Here is a 21,125-nt window from a genome sequence, read left to right on the forward strand (position 1 = left end):
ACAGAATCATTACAGTACAAATCAGATTTCGAATGCACAAAGAGATTTTTTATAAATATTAGCAAAGAAAGCAGCAATTTTATTTTATTTTGTGCTTGCTGAAAGTGCATGTCAAAATCTTCTTCTAGAAGCATTTAGAAGCACTTAAGGTCTCTGATAGCAAGAAGTACAACTGCTCCAAGCCCTGGCAGTCTCGTGGTCTTCAAGCACAGTTCCTTCTCCAGCCTCAGGCCTCTTTTCTATCCAAAGACCTATCCTAAAATAAACGAAGCACTCAGCAACAAGAAGCACTTCAGCTGAAATGTCTGTGAAAGAAATAAGTACATTCTTCAGTACTCGGGGTATGTGAATTTTTCATGAACTAAGATCTATGTAGAAAATTTTTCATGAAAACCTAGCATTGTTTCAGAAGAGATATATGGATGAATTGCATGCCTCAAAACTTGTCTGCTGATGCCTTAACCCCAGGGACCTCTTATTAGAAGACGAGGTCTTTGGCAGATAGTTAGGTTGAAGTAATGATAATAGTATGGCTTTCATGATAAGCTAGTGCTTACAGGAAAAACCCAAATGTCTCTGTAACTTTCTCTCTTTGTCTCTCTATATATATACATGTTTCCCTCCCATACTATAAAGACACAGGACACAACTCTAAGCCATTTGTAAGACCCTCACCAGAAACTAACCATGCTGGCACTCTGATCTTGAACTTCAAGCCCCCACAGCTACCCTTTAAGTCCCTCCCTCTATGTCACTTTGCTAGGGCAGCCTTTGGTGCTGAATACAAGGATCAGCATCATCAGTAGAATGACAATAGGGAGACCGATGCTTACTTTTCCTTAGTGTTGTTTTTACATTTTTTACATTTTTTTATTTTGAATTTTATGCTACAATGCCATAGGGTCTGGGATTTCCCCACCCTCCCCCTGCCACCAGATACCCACCCCCTGACTGATTTTCCTCATATTTTTACAATAGTATAGTCCTTCATAAGCAGGCAAAAGTCCATCAGTCTATTATTTAAGTGTGCCCTGACATTGCTGGTACAGACTATGTCAGACAGCCCAACATCCCATTGTCTAGATATGTCCAACATTTTCATTGGGAGCTCATCATTGATTTGGAAGTAGGGATGCATATTGCATTGTATCTTCACATCTGGATATGGTAGTCTCTGCTACGCCATCACTATACATTCCCTTAAATGAGAAGCCAAGAAACAAAGTCAACAACAGGTATGAAGTTAAAACAAACATTGAAAGATGTTCAACGTCCCTAGCCATCAAGGAAAGACAAATGAAAACCACATTGAGATTGCACCTAGTTCCAGTGAGATTGGCCTTCATTCAGGACTCTACTAAGAACATCTGCGGACATGGATATGGGGCACCCTCCTTCACTGCTGCTATAGGCTAGTGCAGCCACTGCAGAAGTCAGTGTGAAGAACACCCAGAGCATTGCAAATAAATCTGTCATTTGTTTTTGCCTTAGTATAATAAGGCAGCATACTATCAAGTCTAAACATTGTACCTGTGAATTTTAACTTATTGCAGTTCCTAGTTGTTTGTTCCACATGAAATATGATCTTGTGATATAACCTATTAATGCCCCACTGTTATTACTACAATCCCTGGGTAACGGTGATATGGTCCTTACTGTACTGCCATTAGAGCCACACGGGTCATACACTAGCACTTATTTCTGTAGGAATATTTTGGACGCTCTTTTACACCACCCTAGCGTCACATTGATACCTTTGTTACAAGTTCAACACCACCATGGAGACGAAGATCCTATACATATTTTTTCTCTCAACCCATGGAGGACTGAACCTAAGTGGATGTACAATGGAAACGTTGCAGAAATTGGTAGAAACAGATGTCTTTGTGCACGCAGTACAAGGATGGACTCACAGAGAAATGGCAGACAACCTCCTACGTTGCTGGGAGACACCTTAATGACAGTGTGATGGGCTTCTGAAGGTATACAAAAGAAACCTGTTGTAAGACTGGAGGCGAGATTGATGGGGAGGGGAGGACCCATGAGAGACCCCAGTGCCTATGAAACCATGCCATAAAATGCAGGAATGCCTTATGACCCGGCTATCCTGCTCCTAGGAATATATCCAAACGAAACAAAAACTACATCTAAGAAGGGCATCTGTAATCTTACATTTACTGTAGCACAGTCTATGAGAGCAAAGACAGGGAAGCAATCCAGATGCCCATCAAAAGGGGAGTGGTTGAAGAAACTGTTATTTCTACTCCGTGAAATATTACTCAGCCACGAAAATGAATGAAATCATATCATTTGTAACTAGGTAGTTCCCACTAGAGACCATTATGCTCAGTGAAATAAGCCAGTCCTGAAAAGACAAAGACCATAAGTTCTCACTGTTATAAGGCAGCTTTCTAAGATCGACAACCATCTCCACACTGTTTTTGCTGCATCCTGTGTATTTTGATGTTTTTGTTTTAATTTTCATTTCTTCCAAATAGTTTATTTTGTCTTGTTGAATTCATCACTGACTTACGGATAGCACGGTGGCATCATTTTATCCAAGAGGCTTTTGTGTTTTCCTCACCCATGTGTTTGTAATTCTGTGGTGCATCTTTCGACTCCATAGCGCAGTTAATTGTTTGTTTTAGCTTGTTTAGTCTTAACGTAGGAAAGTTCCAGGTGAATTCATAGCCTTGCCAAAAGTGTGAGCATGTTAGGTGAATAATTTGTGTCTTTCTAAAACTATACCTCCATCCAGCACACTATGCATGAAAACCTTTTTCATTAAATATGTAACCACTAAACTCTAGCCTGGCCAATCATTAGACAGATACAAGGTTAGATCAGGACAAAATCCCTGACTTTGTGGCATACAAAGCATCAAAAAGAGATATGCCACTTTGATAAAACAAGGTAAGATGCAAAAAGAGAAGAGCAAAGAATGCATTTTTCTTTTAATTTGGGAAGAGATTATTTAAGGGCAGAGTGTAAGGAATGAGGTTACTGATAGAATGAGTTGCATTCTTTAAATGTTCTGCATTTTTTAAATAAATGAATGGAGAAATGATGCTACTGAGTGAGAGGGAATTTTCAGGCTCTGTTCTGTAGCCACAGAAATTTACTAATAGTTCATTGCAGGCAATGCCATCCAGAGCATTCCAGAATTCAGGAGTTGCCTGGGATCTTCTGGATCATGAAGGGAGTAAAGCTGTGATAAAGCATGAGTCGAATGGTTCTTTTTGATCATGCGTTCCCTTCCCCAAGCTGGCAGAACCCCACATACAGAGAATTCCCAGAACTTTGGGTTCTATCATGGCAGAGTTGAGTTTAAAGTATTCCAGAAGCATTCCAAGGAGGTTCAATCCTGCCTTGTCCTACGGTAGGCACCCCTCTGATGAGCTGCAGTTCTCATCAGTGAACGTGTGAACCTGAACTGGCATGGGCATGGCCAGACATGCAGTGGCACCCGCCAGCATTAGTATGAGCTGGACAGTGGGACTGATCAGACTGAGCTAGGCTCCAATGCCCGTTGATGTGTATGAGAGCTGAATGGAATGCAGGATCTACTGGACCAGTCTGCTACACATACAAGCATGCTTAGGAACTAGGGCTGAGGGCAGGCTGATGGGGATTATTGGGGCTTGCTCCCACTAGGCTTAAGTTCTCATTGGTGTACATGAGGGCCAAGTATGTGGTGGGTAGTGAATGCTAGGCTGGGTCACAGCATCCATTGGTTTGCACAAGACATGAGATTGGAACAAAACTGACCAGGCAGCTACAATCACCAGTGGATGTGTAGGCTGATGTGGTTAATGCACTGAGCCACACCCTGCACTGGCTGGCACACACAGGGGTCAGGTCCAGGGTCACCTCTGGTGAGGTTTCTTTCCACACCCCCCAGCTGACCACTTGACTCAGCACTCCAACCACAGGTAAAACCAAAGGATGTGTGGTCTGATTAGAGTGCACATGTCAGAACTGGGCCTCTTCCGTTGTTGAAGCCTGTGCAGTAGGTGGCATGCCCAGATGCATACGGGGGCCAAGACAACCAGTTCATTAAGGCCTGCAGTGGGCATCTCGTACTATGGAGGGCAAAACAAATTGGACAGAATTCCCAACCAAACTTCGATAGCGAGTAATGGGTGAGTGGAGACTATAAGGTGAACTCTATCAGACAATGGACCCTGGAAGGATTTCTTCAACCTTGGACCAATAAAATCAATTGCATCTCAGAACTATCAAAACCTCTTAGCTGTAGCCTCAGAACATACTCCACATAGGGAACCTTGGGATGACATCAGGTGGTTGTTCCCCATGCCCAGGTATTTGTGCAATTGAGCTGCTGGGAGTGGCCCCCTTCCATTTTGTCCCCACTTTTCCCAGATACAGGAAGAAACAAAGGAGACCAGAAACTGTTTTCTCAACCACTTTCCCCAATTCCTCGAGGCCCCCAGCCCTAACCCTCGGCCCTCGTGGGCATACATGCTTCTTAACTATGTGAACACCATCAAATATAAAATAATTTTGAAAAAAGGATAATCTGCTCAATCAATCTCTAGATACATAAAATATTGAATTTGGATCAGAGACACACGTTTGAGTCCTCTTATTTTTCCCAATTACAGAATTAATTAATTTTTGTGTTCACAGATTGTTGTTATGCTGTGGGCATTATATGATATTGTTTAGTTTTTAGTGATACAATTTTTGTGGTCATTATTTACCTAATTATCAGTTTTAATAGTTCATACTAATGAAAAAGAAAAAGGTGAATGGAGATGATTTTATACTATGATACTAACTAAAATGTTGCTTGCAACAAAACAGTGGTATTGTAAAAGATGGGGAAAAAAAGATATATTAAGAACACTATTTTTGCAAATGAAACATAATGTTTCCTTTTTGAGGTGCTTTCCAAATGTGACCCCATACTAAGCAAATACATAATGTTGACTGTGGAAGGTTTTTACAGAGAAATTGCTGCAACCAACATGTGTTTATTCTGTCTGTGTGACAGCCTGCTTCTCTTGCATGCTGCTTAGCTTTTGGAAGAACTCCACCTGAATGCCTTCTGAAAGTTCTGGGAAATACAGAGCTCCAAGTAGCCAGTAGAAAAATGTTGATGGGAAAATTAAATAACAAACACATAAAAGGAAATTAAATAAGGAAAAATGTGAATAATGCCCATCAGAGCAGAAATTATTTTACAGACTCAACCAAGTGTTAAAATTCTCCATTAAGGGTCCAGCGCGGTAGTGCAAGTGGTTAAGGTCCTCACCTTGCACGCCTGGGATCCCATATGGGCGCCGGTTCTATCCCAGCAGCCCCGCTTCCCTGCTTCCCATCCAGCTCCCTGCCTGTGGCCCGGGAAAGCAGTCGAGGACGGCCCAAAGCTTTGGGACCCTGCACCTGCGTGGGAGACCCAGAAGAGGCTCCTGGCTTTGGATCGGCATAGCATTGGCCGTTGTGCTCACTTGGGGAGTGAATCATGGGACGGAAGATCTTCCTCTCTGTCTCTCCTCTCTGTATATTCGCCTTTCCAATAAAAAAATAATAATAAAATAAATCTTTTAAAAAAATTCTCCATTAAAACTTGTGTAATTCGGTGTGCCTTTTATTTTATAAAATTATGTATCTGCACTCTGTAGAAATATCTGACATGGGCATTTTTTCCCTACTTATCTCTGAAGAGGTATAGAATTATAGAATGTGATAATGCTTAGGAAATGGTCAAGTAGGTCATTCAAGATAATTCCCCTGGACTTAGGATATGGAAAATTACTGTTTTTTAAAATTCATGAAATAATACTTGAACTCTTGCTGTTTTTCTCTTTATGATTGAGTTCATTATTTTAATTGATATTTAATGTGATATTCTGAGGAATGATACAAATACTACTACATTGACTAAGAAAAGAAAAACATTAGAAGTTTATCACATTTAAATATGTCAAGTGATTTCTTCCCATAAATCAATTTTCCCTCCCAAAATTGCCTCTTTTAACCACAGAATGGAATGCTAAGTCTCTAGCTTAGAGAAAACATACTGGTTTGTTAAAGTATCTTAGGACATATCTAATTTATCAAGATTTTACATGCACTTTTCATTTTACACTTTGCTCAGATTTAAGAACTGAAATTCACATACATTTGACTTTCTTCATGTCGGTATGCTAAATTTAAACTCTGTTGATAAGTAACAGAAATGTACATAGAATGTAGAAAAGTGGGATTTGGTGATCAACACACATCAGTTTGTTTCTCAGAATGTTTCCCTGTGACAAGGATGCTTCCAGTTACCATGTTAATTTCACTACTACGTTAAATGTTTCATTTTATTTCAAAAATCAAGACCATACACATGAATCACACACACACACACACACACACACACACACATACACACAGTGTCCTTAAAGCATGGTTCATTAAGTAAGCTGAATATACGGATTGTTTGCAATTAGAATCCAGAGGAAATCCTACTTATCAGCAGTTGATTTGGAACAGGCATACCATGCGTAGTTAAATATCAGAAATACTTCATCCTGGTAGCTAAAATGCTTACTTTAAAGCCACGTATTATTATTTCCTCCAATTTCCTCTGTGACTAAATATCGAAAGACTTTGCACTTAAATTGATTAGCTTTGTTCTCAGACGTATGCTGTTTCACAATTGCTTGATAAGAAACTTTCCAATGTCACTGAGATGTAAAAAGTGAGCTCAGACATACACTTGGGCAACTGACTTGCCCAATGATCACAACAGCAGTAACAACAAAAATTTTCATGATCCTTGATGGACTCGAAAAACTCAACTGAGTCCAAGAGCATGTGTCCACACCTCCATCTGTTCATGCACAACACTGCCTCTATTGCCTTCACTAACAATATCCACAGCATCACCTTTCCAGGACCCACCCACACGAACTGATGTTATAGTTATACTTTAGTTATATTGCTGCTCATATCACACCTTCATGAGCTCCTCATCGTTTCTTTGGGGGATAAAACAATCCGGCACCCCAGGCTCTGTTGTGCTCCTTACCACAACACACACATTAACAAGCTTGTGCACACACACACACAACCCAAACCATGAACACACAGGCATCCCAACATACTTACGCTCCAAACAGACAGACACAGTCATTCCTCCAAGCACAAAAGCAAACTTTCCGTCCATATGTTATTTTACTAGGGAAGATCAGAGCTGCCCCAGCGCCTTGCTTGTGAGCTCAGGCTTCAGTTTACTCAAGGTGTATTGTTCTCCATGCAGATAGAGGTATTTTTCCTGTTTCTTTCATTTTTCCTCCCAAGATGCACAGTTGATGTCTGTTGACATTGCACCATGCAAACCCAGATGAGTTCCCTGGAAAGGTGTAGCAAAGGGCTCTATCTATTTGCAACTTGGATATTTCTGGAAACACATGCTGATCAGCATTCCAAGACCCTAACTGGTAGGCTGGGAAGCGACTACCCTAGAACCTATATAAATCACGTTACTCCACTCGGAATGTCCATTGAAACACCTTCTCTTTTGTAATTAAAAGCTCACCACTACAATAGCATTAAAGAGTAAGTGTAGGCAGTGCCTACAAAAGGCATCACAGGAAAAGGAAACCGAGCTTCCAGAGTCTTGAATACTCCTTTTTAATTCCCACCACACTAATTAAAGCTCAGATTTATATAGAACTATTTTACAGAGGTTCAAGATGACATAAATAGAAGCTTTGGTATCTGATACCGAATATGAAGGTTATTCATACGTAGAGTGCTTCCTCGTGCTTACAAATAACTTTCTCTTAAAGTGACCATAAGAACATTGAGAGTGTTGGCTTGACAGCAAGCGCTGGAACCATTTCTCTATATAGAACCTCCTCTTCTTTTATCAAAAACTTTATTGGTTTTAATTTTTTTATAGATGCTTCAATCTGATCCTGCTAAAAAGTCAATGAAGTCAGTCGCGTTGCTCTTCAATTGCAGTTGAGAAAACCAAGATAGGAAGTGAAGTGACTTGCCTAGAATCAATACCCAATAAATGGCAAATCCAGGACTCAAACAAGGGTCTGTCACTCCTTCCCACGTGAGAATCTGTCCATGCAGCCACACACCAGGAATAAAAGCTCTATCATAATTATTTAAGCAGTCAGTTTAGATTGAATGTAATGTAAGAGGTTATAGATTAGGAAAGAAAATAAAGAATAAGAAAACGTCATTCCTGGAAGGAAAGAATGAGCACATTTCTGAAACGATTGAATTCCCATGAGCAAGTCTTCTCTCCCAGGGTCCTAGGCACTACGTTGGCCCTTCATGTCATAGCCTCACAATAGCAAGATGCAACTCTGCTCCTCTTCTAACCTCTTATAGAATGCAGAGATAAAAAAAAAGGCGCAGTCGCATATGCCCAGGGATCCATGTTGCCGTTCTTGAAACCAAGAATCAAAACACATACAATGGCTCTTGAAGGTGTGAAAAAAAATCACAGAAATGTTAAGCAGTTCATGTATCAGAATAAAGTGTGAACATAATTCCTTAAAAATGATTTTAGGAAGCATTGGAGCCATGCATCCTTCAGGGTCCTTTCAAAGAGCCCCATCTTCATAAAGATGCGAGGGATTGCTGATTCCACAGTAAAGAGCTGAGCCGGGCTTATGGACGCCACTACCTTACCATGTGTGCCAGTTGCTTGTCACTGCCATAAAAAGTATAGCCATGTGTTTTCAATTAACATGACGAAAGGATTGTCTCAAGTCAAGCCATGATGCACCAGAGTTCTTTCCTTTTTGAGGCTCTAGACGTGAGTCCATGCCATGCCCTTGTCCTAGCTTCAGGTTCCTGTGACTTTTCTTGGTGTTTTGTCCTTTGTGGATGGATGTGTCGGTACACCTCTGCATCTATCTCCACGTGGCCGTGCCCTCTGTGTCTGTGCCTCAAGTGTCTCTTCTCTTTGACTTGAAATGACTTCATCTTTGAGTGCAGGATGTACCCTAAATTCAGGATGCTCTCTCCTTGAGAAATCCTAAAGTTAATCACATTTGCAGAAGCCCCATTTCCAAACGAGGTCACATTCACAGGTGCCAGTGGCTAGGAGTTCAAAGAAGACAGTTCACACCACTACGGGGGCCATTTAAGTGGCTATGTTAGGAAAAACTGCACTGGTTAATTCAGGTCACTTATTTGAGAAAGCTCAAAATAGACACAACCTTAATGTGCTCAGAATATTCAGATCTAAGTGGCACAAAGGAAGATATTAAAGGCTGGCTACGGAATTTCCACAACCCTGATTACAAAATTCTATTTATCCCACCCCGCTAGCATTCTGCCCGTTTCTGAAGCTAAAAGTTATCATTTCCATTCATGACTGTTGTTGTAAAAATACCGCTGTCTTTTTCATCTTATGAAATTTTTCCGCTTTGGCCTGAATCAGTTTGTCTTTAGCAAATACAACACACACACACACACACTCTCTCTCTCTCACACACACACACATTCCTACAAAGATAAGCATATGAAATTCTTCTTCATTTTGGAGACAAAGTGACTATATAGAAGAGACAATTTCCTTTTGTTTGGTGTATGAAAATCTACAACGTCGCTTGAGTACTGTACATAATTGGGAACTATTGACATAGAAAGCACGCACGTGTTTCTGAAGTCAGAAGAATTTGTGTTCTAATGACTCTCATTTGTGGCACAAAGTGAGAAAAAAGAATGTCCAACATAAAGTATTTGAATGGTGACTTCACATAGTCACGTGCCACGCAATGTTTTGGTAATGACAGACTATCCTGCCCCATAAGATCGTATCTCGGGCTGACATCAGTGACATTGTGGTTCGTGTATGTACACTCTGTGGTATTTGCATACTGATGAAATCACCGAAGGACACATTTCTCAGCCTACATTTTCATCACTCAGAGGCGCTTGTTACTACGCACATGCTTTGTGGAAATAGATGCAACTCATCCTCTGAACTTGAAGTCATTTCATACTGGTTTTAGGATTTCTTACAGATAATTTGTAATAAGCAACAAAAATGAAGTAAGTTCAATTGAAGTGAAAGTGGATTGTGCAAGACTAAGACAGATATCTTGGAAAGGCAGAGAGAGAGAAACCAAGACATACATAAAGAAACACTACATTTGCTGCTTTACTGCCCAGGAGACTTCAACAGCCTGAACTAAGCCAGAAGCAAAACCAGCAGTTGGACCTCAGTACGGGTCTCCCACATGCATTGTAGGCACCCAATCGCTTGAGCCATCACCACTGCCTTCAGGGTCTGCAGCGACAGGGAGCTAGAGGCAGGAGCCATTCCTTACATAATTCAATGTAAGTACAAACATTTTAACTGGCAGCTTAACCACTAGACCAAATATTACCCCCTCTCAGACTTAGGTAAGGAGTACAACCTGTTCCAAAAGGAAGGGGAAAGCCTCCTTGAATTCATACAGGGTGTGTTGAAAGCAAGAAGAGGGTACGAAGTAAAATGAGTAGACAGTGCACAGGATTGGCATTTCACCTGCAATATCATAAAAAGAGAGGTAACCTCACTTTGGGGTACATTGTTGATGCTGACCTGCTGGAATGGCGAACTCCCAAGCAGAACTGCCTCTTTCTGAGCATGTTTTTCCAACTCCTCAATGTCAGCAGTAATGGCTTCATTGTCCTCTTTGGAGGTTTCAGTTCCCTTGGAACTCTGGAGGGCTTCAGAATCCAACATGTCCTCCTTGATGCTCCCACCTGTTCATCACAAAAAGATCCCATGGATTTACACGTGCCTCCTTCACTTTAAAGTTGGTGGAGCACTCTGAGGAGTAAACATCTTTATCCATTTAGAGGATTAGGTCTCGATTTTGGTCATCTAATCTAGCAAGCAACATTCTTTTTAATGCATACAAAATTGCTAAAACCCAGAAAAATGAACAAAGAACAATAACACCTGTGTTCATTCTACCATAATGTCCAAGTGAACAAAGCATAGCATTTGATAAAAGTCTTTATCACACTTACTATATATACCCTGAAATATAGATGATGTACTTTTTCTGTTGTCAACAGCATGTGTTGTATCCATCAACAATTTACCACTCCTTTGCTGTGTTGGTGGAACCAGATTGGGAAGTGAATAGGTTCAGAATTAAGTCAGAGTTCTTTGATTCGCTTTCCCAGGTTAGGATCCTCGCCAACAATCGTCAACCTCTAGACACAGACGGAGGGGTCCGTGCTTGGACCGACTGTCTTGTGCATTTGCCTAGAAATGCCACCATTGATATGAATGGGTGGTGTGTTCTTGTTTTGTCTCTCTCTACCATCTGAAAACAATATCATCTATAAAATGTTATTATTTAGCTAGCCAGATGTGTGTTGCAAGTATTAAACAATCCTCCCATTTCCCATTTTTTAGAATCTCTAAAAAAATTCTGAAGTTTGTAATACAGGTTTACGCCTGTCCTCGGTGCTAAAATGTTAACAAGAACTAATGCCATACAGTTCTTTTTGCAGAAGGAAAGCAAGCTAGGGAACTGGAAACACAGTGGGTGCCCAGAATGTAGCTGCCCACTTTCCCTGCTCTTGGATACACTGTGATGTTTTTACATAAATCTTTGTTGTTGTTGTTGTTTTGCTTGTTTCTTTTTGCCTTTTAAAAGCATTTATAATTTTTTTATTTTTATTTTCACGATACTGTTTCATAGGCACAGAGATTTCTCCTTCCACACTCCCACTCTCCCCTGTTTTCGCCCATATTATTACAATAGTACAGTCCCACGCCCATCATTCTACTATCTAGTGTATCGTGGCATTGTAAGTCTAGACAATGGTAAAAAGCCCAGCATTCTATTTTCGAGATATACTTAACAGCTTCATAGGGAATCAAGCCTGTAATATTAAATACAAAGCAGTTCATAAAGAGATTATTTCATAAATTTTACAAGACTTATGTAATTTTGTGAAATACTATAAAAAGTCTATTAGGTATAATCTATAGATGCATGACTTGAGTGATTGATTTTAAACAATCCAAGTTGAACAGTTTGTCCAAAATAGGATATAAAAAAATTGGGCATAAAAATGCACTATACAATGACTAGCACATTTTTTTTTTTTTGCATTTGCAAGTATACCTCAGTTAATAGGGGGTGAGCCTTGGATGCGATGGCTTAACTCCCTACCTGGGGTACTCCTGCTCCATATCAGAGTGCCTAGTACAAAGTTGCACTTCCACTTCTGAAGTAGTAGGTGATGGCTCAAGTCCTTGGATCCTTAACACCCACACTGGAAGACCCAGCTAGTCCTGGGCTTCTGGATTTGGCCTTCCATAGCCTTAGCTGCTGTGGAAATTTGGGGAGTCAACCATCAGAATGAAGATTCTTTCTTTCTCTCTCTCTCTTATTTACTCTCTCATTCTCTCTTTTTCTCCTTCTCTCTGTATGTGCGTGCTTGTGTCTTTACAACAAAATTAAAAAAAAAAAAACTTTAAATCTTACTTCCTTCTTTTCATCTACCTGGCAAAAAGAGAATGAAACTTAGATGAGAAAGAACGAACCTTCAACCTACTGTCTCACACCCTAAATGACCACAATAGCAAAAAAAAAAAAAGAACCAAGCAAAAACCAGAGATTGAGAACTCCATCTGATCCCCCAGTGGATGACAGGAGCCAAAATTTGGGGTTATCATAATTCCAAGATGAATTACCAAGCAGCCGGATCAGAAGTGTAGTAGCTGGGACTCAAACAAGCACTCCAATATGGAACTTAGGCACCGCAAGCAATGGCTCAACCTGCCATTCCACAACATCCAAGCCATGAAAAAAATTATTTTTGAAAGATTAACTTTTTTAAAAAAGTTGGTTGAAATAGGATTGAAAGATGCATTTATTTTGGTGCAAAAAAATTTCAAATCTATGTACATGATGGATACTCAAAAAGTTCATGAAAAATGAACAGAATTCAACTATATTCAACAAAAAACAGTGACTAACCATTAGAATACTCCACACGATCAGGCATTTTAAGCACTTTAAGAAGTTAGTTTAATAAGGAAGATAAGATGACAAAGAAAAACTAAGTGTATATTATGGGAAAAAAGATGCAATCATTTTGTATGAACTTCAACACTTGTGCATATTACAACCTACACCTAATGCTTTGGTAAAAATCACATGTTTCTGGCTTACATTTATACATGTTCAACACAGGATTTAGAAGCTAGTTTTAAAAGATTATTATTAAATTCTTACTGTAATACACATAATAATTTCTTACTTAAGGAGAAGTCTCAGACTTAAGTTGAGAACAAGACAGTCTCTTCCAATGTCCCCAAGGAATCTGTCTAAAAACTATACACAATCTTTCAAAACAGTAACATTTTACTTTACATATTAAGAAAATCAAATCTGCTATACGTCATCACAGGAGTCTGCGGTAGTAAGCCTTAAATAATTTTTGTCATTTTGGGTTATAAATGGTATGCAATTATAAGAAATTGGGACATAATTACTTTTCCCCAAAACTTTAGCTACATTTAAATATTTGCAACCATTGAAAGCACACACAGAGCATCCATGAATGGTTATAATTAGAAAAGACAAGTTAGTTTTTACCAAAAAAAAAAAAGTATCAATCAAATCACACCCAATGCCAATATAAAAGATTAAAAACAATCTCTCTCTTACCTTGGGGCTCTCCTCGTTCGTTCCCATCAAACAGCTTCATTAATCGATTATAGAGAATTGCGTCATCACCTTGTAGAGATATTAACAGAACATATGTATGATAAATTTCTCATCAGCCAATTTATAGATATGCAAATGTAATTACAAAGAGAAATTACTAGTCCTAATGGCTATTTCATAATATTATGGGTCATAGGTACAACTTCTACCCATCATGATTCCTTGCTCTGAAGAAAAATTATAAATCAATGATACTTGGAATAATGGTTTTTTTAATGTATATTGCAAGACTTGCATAATAGGATACTTCTCCAGTGAAAAAGATTTCACATTCAATTGATTGTGACATCTATTACTGAAGAATAATTTCAGGCCAAGCCATTATGATTTGTCAAATACACAATAGAGTATGTAAGTGTTGGATCAAAATGAATGAGTGCTTTCCATTAGCTCCTCTCTATATATCATATTTTTTGTATTGCCTTTATGTAAGAAACAACAAACTTAGGTGGTCCTGGATTCTTTTAGGTTTGCTATTGTAATATAATATCCAGTCCAAAGGTTGTTTTTTTTTAACTCTTTCGTGAAAGTAACAAGACAACATCATCATCTGTCTCTTCTCCAAAACGAATAATAAAACATAAAAACATGGTTCTGGGAGCCCAGCACAGTGGCCCAGCCTCTAAAGTCCTCACCTTGATTGTGCCAGGATCCCATAAGGCACCGATTCTAATCCCGGCAGCACCACTTCCCATCCAGCTCCCTATTGTGGCCTGGGAAAGCAGTCAAGTACAACCCAAAGCCTTGGGACCCTACACTCGCATGGGAGACCCAGAAGAGCTCCTGGCTCCTGGCTCCTGGCTCCTGGCTCCTGGCTCCTGGCTTCACTTGGGCTCAGCACAGGCCGTTTGGTCACTTGGGAAGTGATTCATCGGACGGAAGATCTTCCTCTCTGTCTCTCCTCTTCACTATATATATCTGACTTTGCAATAAGAATAAATAAATCTTTAAAAATGTGGTTCTGGAAGAGAGTTTAAAAGCCCAGCAAATACATGTATGATTCTATCATACATATACAGTATCAACTCGGATGCTGACTCTAGTCAATATATTAACACATCAATATATTAAACAACTTTCCCATAGAAGGAAACTAAATAAACTGTGCTTACACTTTTGTTACGCTGGTTTTAATTTGATCCTTGTATCTCCATTTCTCATTGCATTGCATGTTTTCGTTGGGCCAACTACTGAACTCCACCAAGGATTCCAGAAAAGCCTTTGAGATCTACATTATCCAAGTTAAAAGTGTTTGAAACTTTTAAATCTCCTCTGACCATACCTGGCTTCCCTTGAACACTAGTGTTGGGGGAAAAGGAAAAGCTGATCTAGTAAAATACTCCCAGTCTCAGAGTGACTAAACAGCAAATGGTAGGCTTCTGGGGAAAACAGGGTATTTGATTGTTTGGCTTAAAAAGTCTATGAATTTAAACACTGAAAGCACAAAAATGTAATTTCCCTCCTTGAGGGATTTAAGATAAAGGGAAGCAAACATACCAAGAAAAGAAAAAGTCTATGAAGTGGGTGGTTCTGCCCATTACTCATGTCAGATGACTTTTTAAGTAGCACTTGACTCACCATGCTCTGTCTGCCAAATGCCCAGATCTCCCACCTTTGCATGCAGGGCAGGGGGAGGGCTACTCCCAGAACACATGTTGAAGATCATGCCATACAGAAGCACATTTTTTTTCAGCTTTGCATAGCCCTTTACTCTTAGTGGGACAGCTAAAAATTCACCTAGCTTACACACAGCTCATAACATTTGAGAGAAAGCAACGTCAGTTGATTGGAAGGGGGATTTTCTGCAGAAATAGTGAAAGACTCAGTGCAGAGGATATGTAGCCCCCCTTCTGAGAAGACAGGCAGCAGGCTTCACGTTCAGTGAAGACCATACTTTCATCCATGAAGCGTCACAGTTTATTACTGTCTCAAACTTGTTTATAAGTTGTTGCTTGGGGATACGAAGTTCTTATCTCCTTGTCCATGAAATAGAATGGATGTGAGCTTAAGCAAGAAAGCGTGCACAGAGCACCTAAGATCATGCCTGGCACAAAAGGTTGCCGTCTCCATTGGCTTGCTTGCTTGTTCTTAACAACTCAGCAATTCTATACGATGCATAATTTCTCAACTTAAATTATGACAATCTGAACTGAGATTTTTTTGCTTTTACCATGCAGTGAGGAGTTACTAAAAACCTTTTCTAGTATTGTCAAAGAGAAACCTGAGTGAAGGGACCTAAGGGTTGCTGGCTGCTGTGGAGACTTGTTCCTTGAGTAGGCAGACCTAGCGTGCAGCTAAATCTTGGAGGGTCAAACAGACAAGACAGTTTCCCCTTTGGATTCAAATCAAACTGAGTCAACTGCTTCTTCCCTTGCAGAAGTTCTCTCCTCAAAGGAAAGAGTGGAGGAAGTCAACATGTCCAACATGATTCCTGAGGGGAGAGATAGAACACAGTGCCAAACACTTACCGGCTCTCCGTGATCTTAAGAGCTGAACAAGTGGAAACCCATTTCATCGTCATCAAAATGGGGTTGAGGGGCGGGGATTCTGTTTAACCATTAAAGCACTACTGGGAAGCCCTTGCCACACACCAAGTGTCAAGCTGTGTCTCCAGGCACCATTCTTGGAGCTTCCTGTCGATGTAAACCCCCAGGAGGCAGCTGGTGATGCCTCGAGGACTTAGGTCCTGACCACCCACATGTGAGACCATAACACCGCTGCTTCCTGGCTCAAACCTAACCTGTTCCTGGCTGTTGCAGGCATTTTGGGAGTGAAGCTCCCAAAATATCCCATATGTGATATTCTCTCCCTCTCAAACATTCAAGTGGAAATGATTATGTCGAACCTGGAAAGTTTTGCATTACTTGGACTGTCAGTAAATAACGACCACTGATATCTGCAAATATCTGACCAACACATTTATGGATTTATTATTACTGAAGTCAATAAATATTTGTTGACATTCATTATATAGCAACTGCTGGACTAGGCTCAAAGAACAAATAAAAAAATGCATTGGTGAACAATGCAGACATGATCTTTGCTTGTCTCCATGTGCAGATGAGCCTGAGTTAAGGTAGGAAAACGAAGTCACTCGCCACATACCAACATTTAGCTCAGTGACAGGCAGTGCGTACACACACGGAGGTCTTACAGTCTAAGTACATCACAAGCCATACTAGCTAGACTTGTGTGAACACACACTATGATGTTCACACGATGACAAAATTGCCTGGCACTTCTCTCACGAAGCTTCCTCTCATTAAACAACGCATGCTCTCTCCTCTGAAAGCAACGGCAGCAATGCAAAGGCTTTTGTATGGAAGGGACAATACTTGCTTGGATTTTGAAGACACACTCCTGATGATGTGTGGAGAAACCAGCGAAAGAAATGGGCCTGTGTGAGAACCAAGCAAGTCAGCAATCCCAGGCAGAAGCCAGCGTTTGCTGGAGATTGGATGGGGTTGGTGGAGCTGTTAAAAGGCCACAGTGTGGGATTGGATGCATCTTGTTAATTATGTGACATGACAGCAAGTATGTATGGAACATCATCTACTAAGCCAAGACTGTCAGTTCCTAAGGATACTTACAGTCCAATGCCTCTGATGAAATCATAAAATTTCACACGGTGGCCAATAGATATATACAATCATTAATAACATTGGTTTTAGTTTTTAAAGTTTGTTTATACACAAGGTCTTCAGAAAGTACATGGAATGCATATTGTAAAAAATATATGCATGGATTTCAATAAATAGATGCTCTTTTAGTTTTATTTACATTAACTCTGAAACTTCCTCATATTGTGAATGGATGAATATTATTTTTTAATTTTTATTTTGAATTTTATGCTACAATGCCGTAGGGTCTGGGATTTCCCCTCCCTTCTCCCCACCAAATTCCCACCCTCTGACTGATTTTCCTCATATTTTTACAATAGTATAGTCCTTCATAAGAAGGCATCAAGTCCATCAGTCTGCTATTTAAGTGTGTCCTGACATTGCTGGTACAGACAATATCGGACAGTCTGGCATCCCATTGTCTAGATATGTCCAACAGTTTCGTTGGGAGTCCATCATTGATTTGGAAGTAGGGATGCACATTGCATTGTATCTTCACATTGGGATTTGGTAGTCTCTACCATATGTCCTTAAATGAGAAGCCAAGAAATAACATCAACAACAGGCATGAAGTTAAAACAGCCACAACAACAACAAAATTACAGCACCATGGAGTCGATAAAGCACAGCACTGAACCAATGCATGGGTGATGAAAAGAAAACACGAAAACTTCTTGGGTAAAATGATGCCATCATGCAATCCGTAAGCCAGCAATAAATTTGACAAGAGAAAATAAACTATTTGGAAGAAGTGAAAATGAAATCAAAAACATCAAAACACACAGGATGCAGCAAAAATAGTATGGAACTGTTTATTGACAATTTGTGTCAAGACTGCCTTATATCAGAAAGAACATAAGGCATTTGTACCATGGAGATTGACTTATTTCCCTGAGCATAATAGTCTATAGTTGGGACCATCTATTTGCAAGTGGTTTAATTTTCATCTTTTTAATGGCTGAGTAATACTCCACGGAGTACATGGAACCTTCTCCAGAACTGAACATGTCATAGGCCATTAAAAAAAGGCTCTGCAAATTAAAAAAAAAATTGCAATTACACCATGCATTTTCTCAAACCACCATGGAGTGAAGCTAGAGACCAAGAAGTCACCCAGGAAGACTTGCAAACACATGGAAACTGAATAATATGTTAATAAATGAGCAATGAGTTAGAGAGGAAACCAAAGGGGAAATTTAAAAATTGCGTGAAACAAAGGACGGCATCAATACAACATACCAAAACTTATGGGACACAGTCAAGACAGTAGTAAGAGGAAAGTTCATTTTAATCAATGCTTATGTTGAGAAACTAGAAGTGCATCAAGTAAATGAGTTAACCTTACAGTTTAAAGAACTGGAAAAACAACAACAAAACAATCCCAAGATTAGTAGGAAAAAAATAAATAACCAAAATAAAGAAGGAAATACACCAGATAGAGACCAAAAGAACTATAATAGTATCAGTGAATCAAGGAGCAGGTTCTTTGAGAAAACCAACAAAATAGACTCCCCACTAACACAACAAAAGATGTAGGGAGAAGATACGCATCAATAACATCAGCGGTGAGAAAGGAGATATAACAACAGATACCTCGGACACACAGAGAATTTTTAGGAACTATTACAAGCAACTGTATGCAAACAGATCAGAAGACCTAGAAAAGATGAATATAATTTTTGGACACATACAATCCACCAAATAGAATCAAGAAGCAATTAATCATCTAAATAGACATATAACATGGACTCAGATTGAATTGTAAGTACAGCCCTCCCAACCAAGAAAAGTCATATACCTGATGCTGTCACTGCTGAATTCTATCAAATGTTTCAATCCTCAATCCTACACAAGCCTTTCCAAACAATAGAAAGGAAGACAATTCTTCCAAGCTCTTTCTATGAAGCCAATATCATCTTAATACCAAAGCCAGATAGAAAAACAACAGAAAAAGAGAACTACAGACCGATATCATTGATGAACATAGACACAAAGATCCTCATCAAAATACTAGCCAACAGGATCCAGCAGCACATTAGGCAGATCATTCACCCAGGCCAGGTGGAATAAACTATTATTAAGTACAGCCTGGAATATTTCATGTTTCACGTCAAGCCAGCCTGGCTACCGTTCCCAGGTATATCATCAAGCATTGGTCTGATAACTGTGAAGATATCTTTCTGATAATAGCAACATTCAAAAAGCCAAATTTAATATTTACTTGTGGATTTGAGATAAAGTAGATTGCCTTCTGTATTACAGGGGGCCTCTCACAATCAGTAAGCACTAAACATTCTCCAACAAAGAAGTAGCCTCACTACTGCCCGTGACTCTGCTGCCTTGCAGAATTCAAGATCAAGATCAGTCCATCAATTCTTACTTCAAATTCATCTGGATTTCCTGCATTCTCACCTGCCCTGCAAAGAATACGTAGCACGGTCAGTCCCCAAAACTGAGTAAGACAGTTAGCTAAAATGTCTCTCTTTCACACATATACATAAGACATGATATGTGTGTAATGTGGAGTTGTCACAGAAGGATCTTATTGGTTGTGCCTCCTTGGAGAACTTTGACAAATCCACAAGCTAACAACGTTGCATATTTCAGGCCATCTATAAGATAACAAATATTGCAGGTGTACTTGGTAGCAGTGCTGAAAAAGGAATTCTACACTCAATGAACAGTACACACCAGGAGCTATCGGTAAAAGAACTGTTCAATATTTTCAAAGCTTCTGCTATGTCATTTCTGTTCCAGAATACAGGGTAAAAAAAATAAAGTATGGGGTGAGGCTTTATGAATACCAACAGAAAGTATAATTTCTATTAGACTCTGAAAATGGCCTGTCTACTGTATTTCCCTTTATGCCTTGCCTTCCAGGAAGCTCAGTGATTCAATGGGCCCTCTATGCCTTATAACATTACTTTCTTTCTTTTGCTGGTGGTCTCAACTTCGCCATCAGCTTGGACCACTCCAGAGCTGTGTGCATTTATAGCTATATTGTAAGCTGCATGGCAGCAGTGGAGTAAAAAATATAGATAGATAGATATTAAAACAGAAGTGAGCTGGAGTGAGGAGAAAGGATAGCAAACAGACCTCCGGAGCATGCCCCAAAATGTGCAAGGCCCCACAAAGGGCTGTGTACTGCATTTTGGCTCTCCAGGCCCCACCTTCAGGGTGCATCTAGCAGTATGGACGCATGTTTTCTTGGATAAGTGTTCATTCAGGGCCATGGAAGTTGTGGGAAGATAACTTACTTTATCCAATATCTGGTGGGAGTAATTGGGAATGCCTGGAAACTAGCAAAAAGAGAAAGAAATATCGCGAATGATCGACTTGAGACACAGAACCCTCGAGTGGGGGGTGCTCAGTTGAGCTTGCTTGCCCCACGCCTACGTCTACCTATGTTTTCCATTTTCCTTCCCATTTCCTCCATTATAAACTTGTAGTGGTTCATAATAATTGGATGCTTTAGTTTTTTTCTAGCATTTTGACAATGAGACTGAACTTGAACACTGGGAAATGAAAGACCTATGATTAACGGCCGCATCTCATGCTGAGTGAGTGAATTTTCCAAAGGAAGCCATGAACTGAAGAGACCCAAAGTGACTGAAAATGCTTATACTTCTTCAAAAGGTAGTATTTAATACACCATATATTATTTATGTAGTTATTAGTGTAAATATTAATACATGTTTTAAAATAGCTGCTTAAATAAACTTCCCAAAAAATAGTGTATATCGGACAAACTAATAGCTCAGTTTGTCCTGAT

The 21,125-nt window shown here is 39.7% G+C and overlaps 1 protein-coding gene across 1 annotated transcript in view; it reads right to left on the reverse strand.

Annotated features, from left to right (window-relative positions):
* The window catches only part of LOC121158981, a gene marked incomplete at its 5' end in the record, with an annotated part of 260,310 nt that overhangs the window by 221,253 nt on the left and 17,932 nt on the right, over positions 1–21,125 (reverse strand). Inside the window, 2 exons of the mRNA XM_040983966.1 lie at positions 10,552–10,740; positions 13,674–13,742. Of these exons, the coding sequence (XP_040839900.1) occupies positions 10,552–10,740; positions 13,674–13,742 (258 nt within the window). The remainder of the gene's footprint in view (positions 1–10,551; positions 10,741–13,673; positions 13,743–21,125) is intronic.

Source organism: Ochotona curzoniae, unplaced genomic scaffold (genome assembly GCF_017591425.1).
Source record: "Ochotona curzoniae isolate NIBS_2020 unplaced genomic scaffold, NIBS_Ocur_1.0 contig_4064, whole genome shotgun sequence".
NCBI lineage: Eukaryota > Metazoa > Chordata > Mammalia > Lagomorpha > Ochotonidae > Ochotona > Ochotona curzoniae.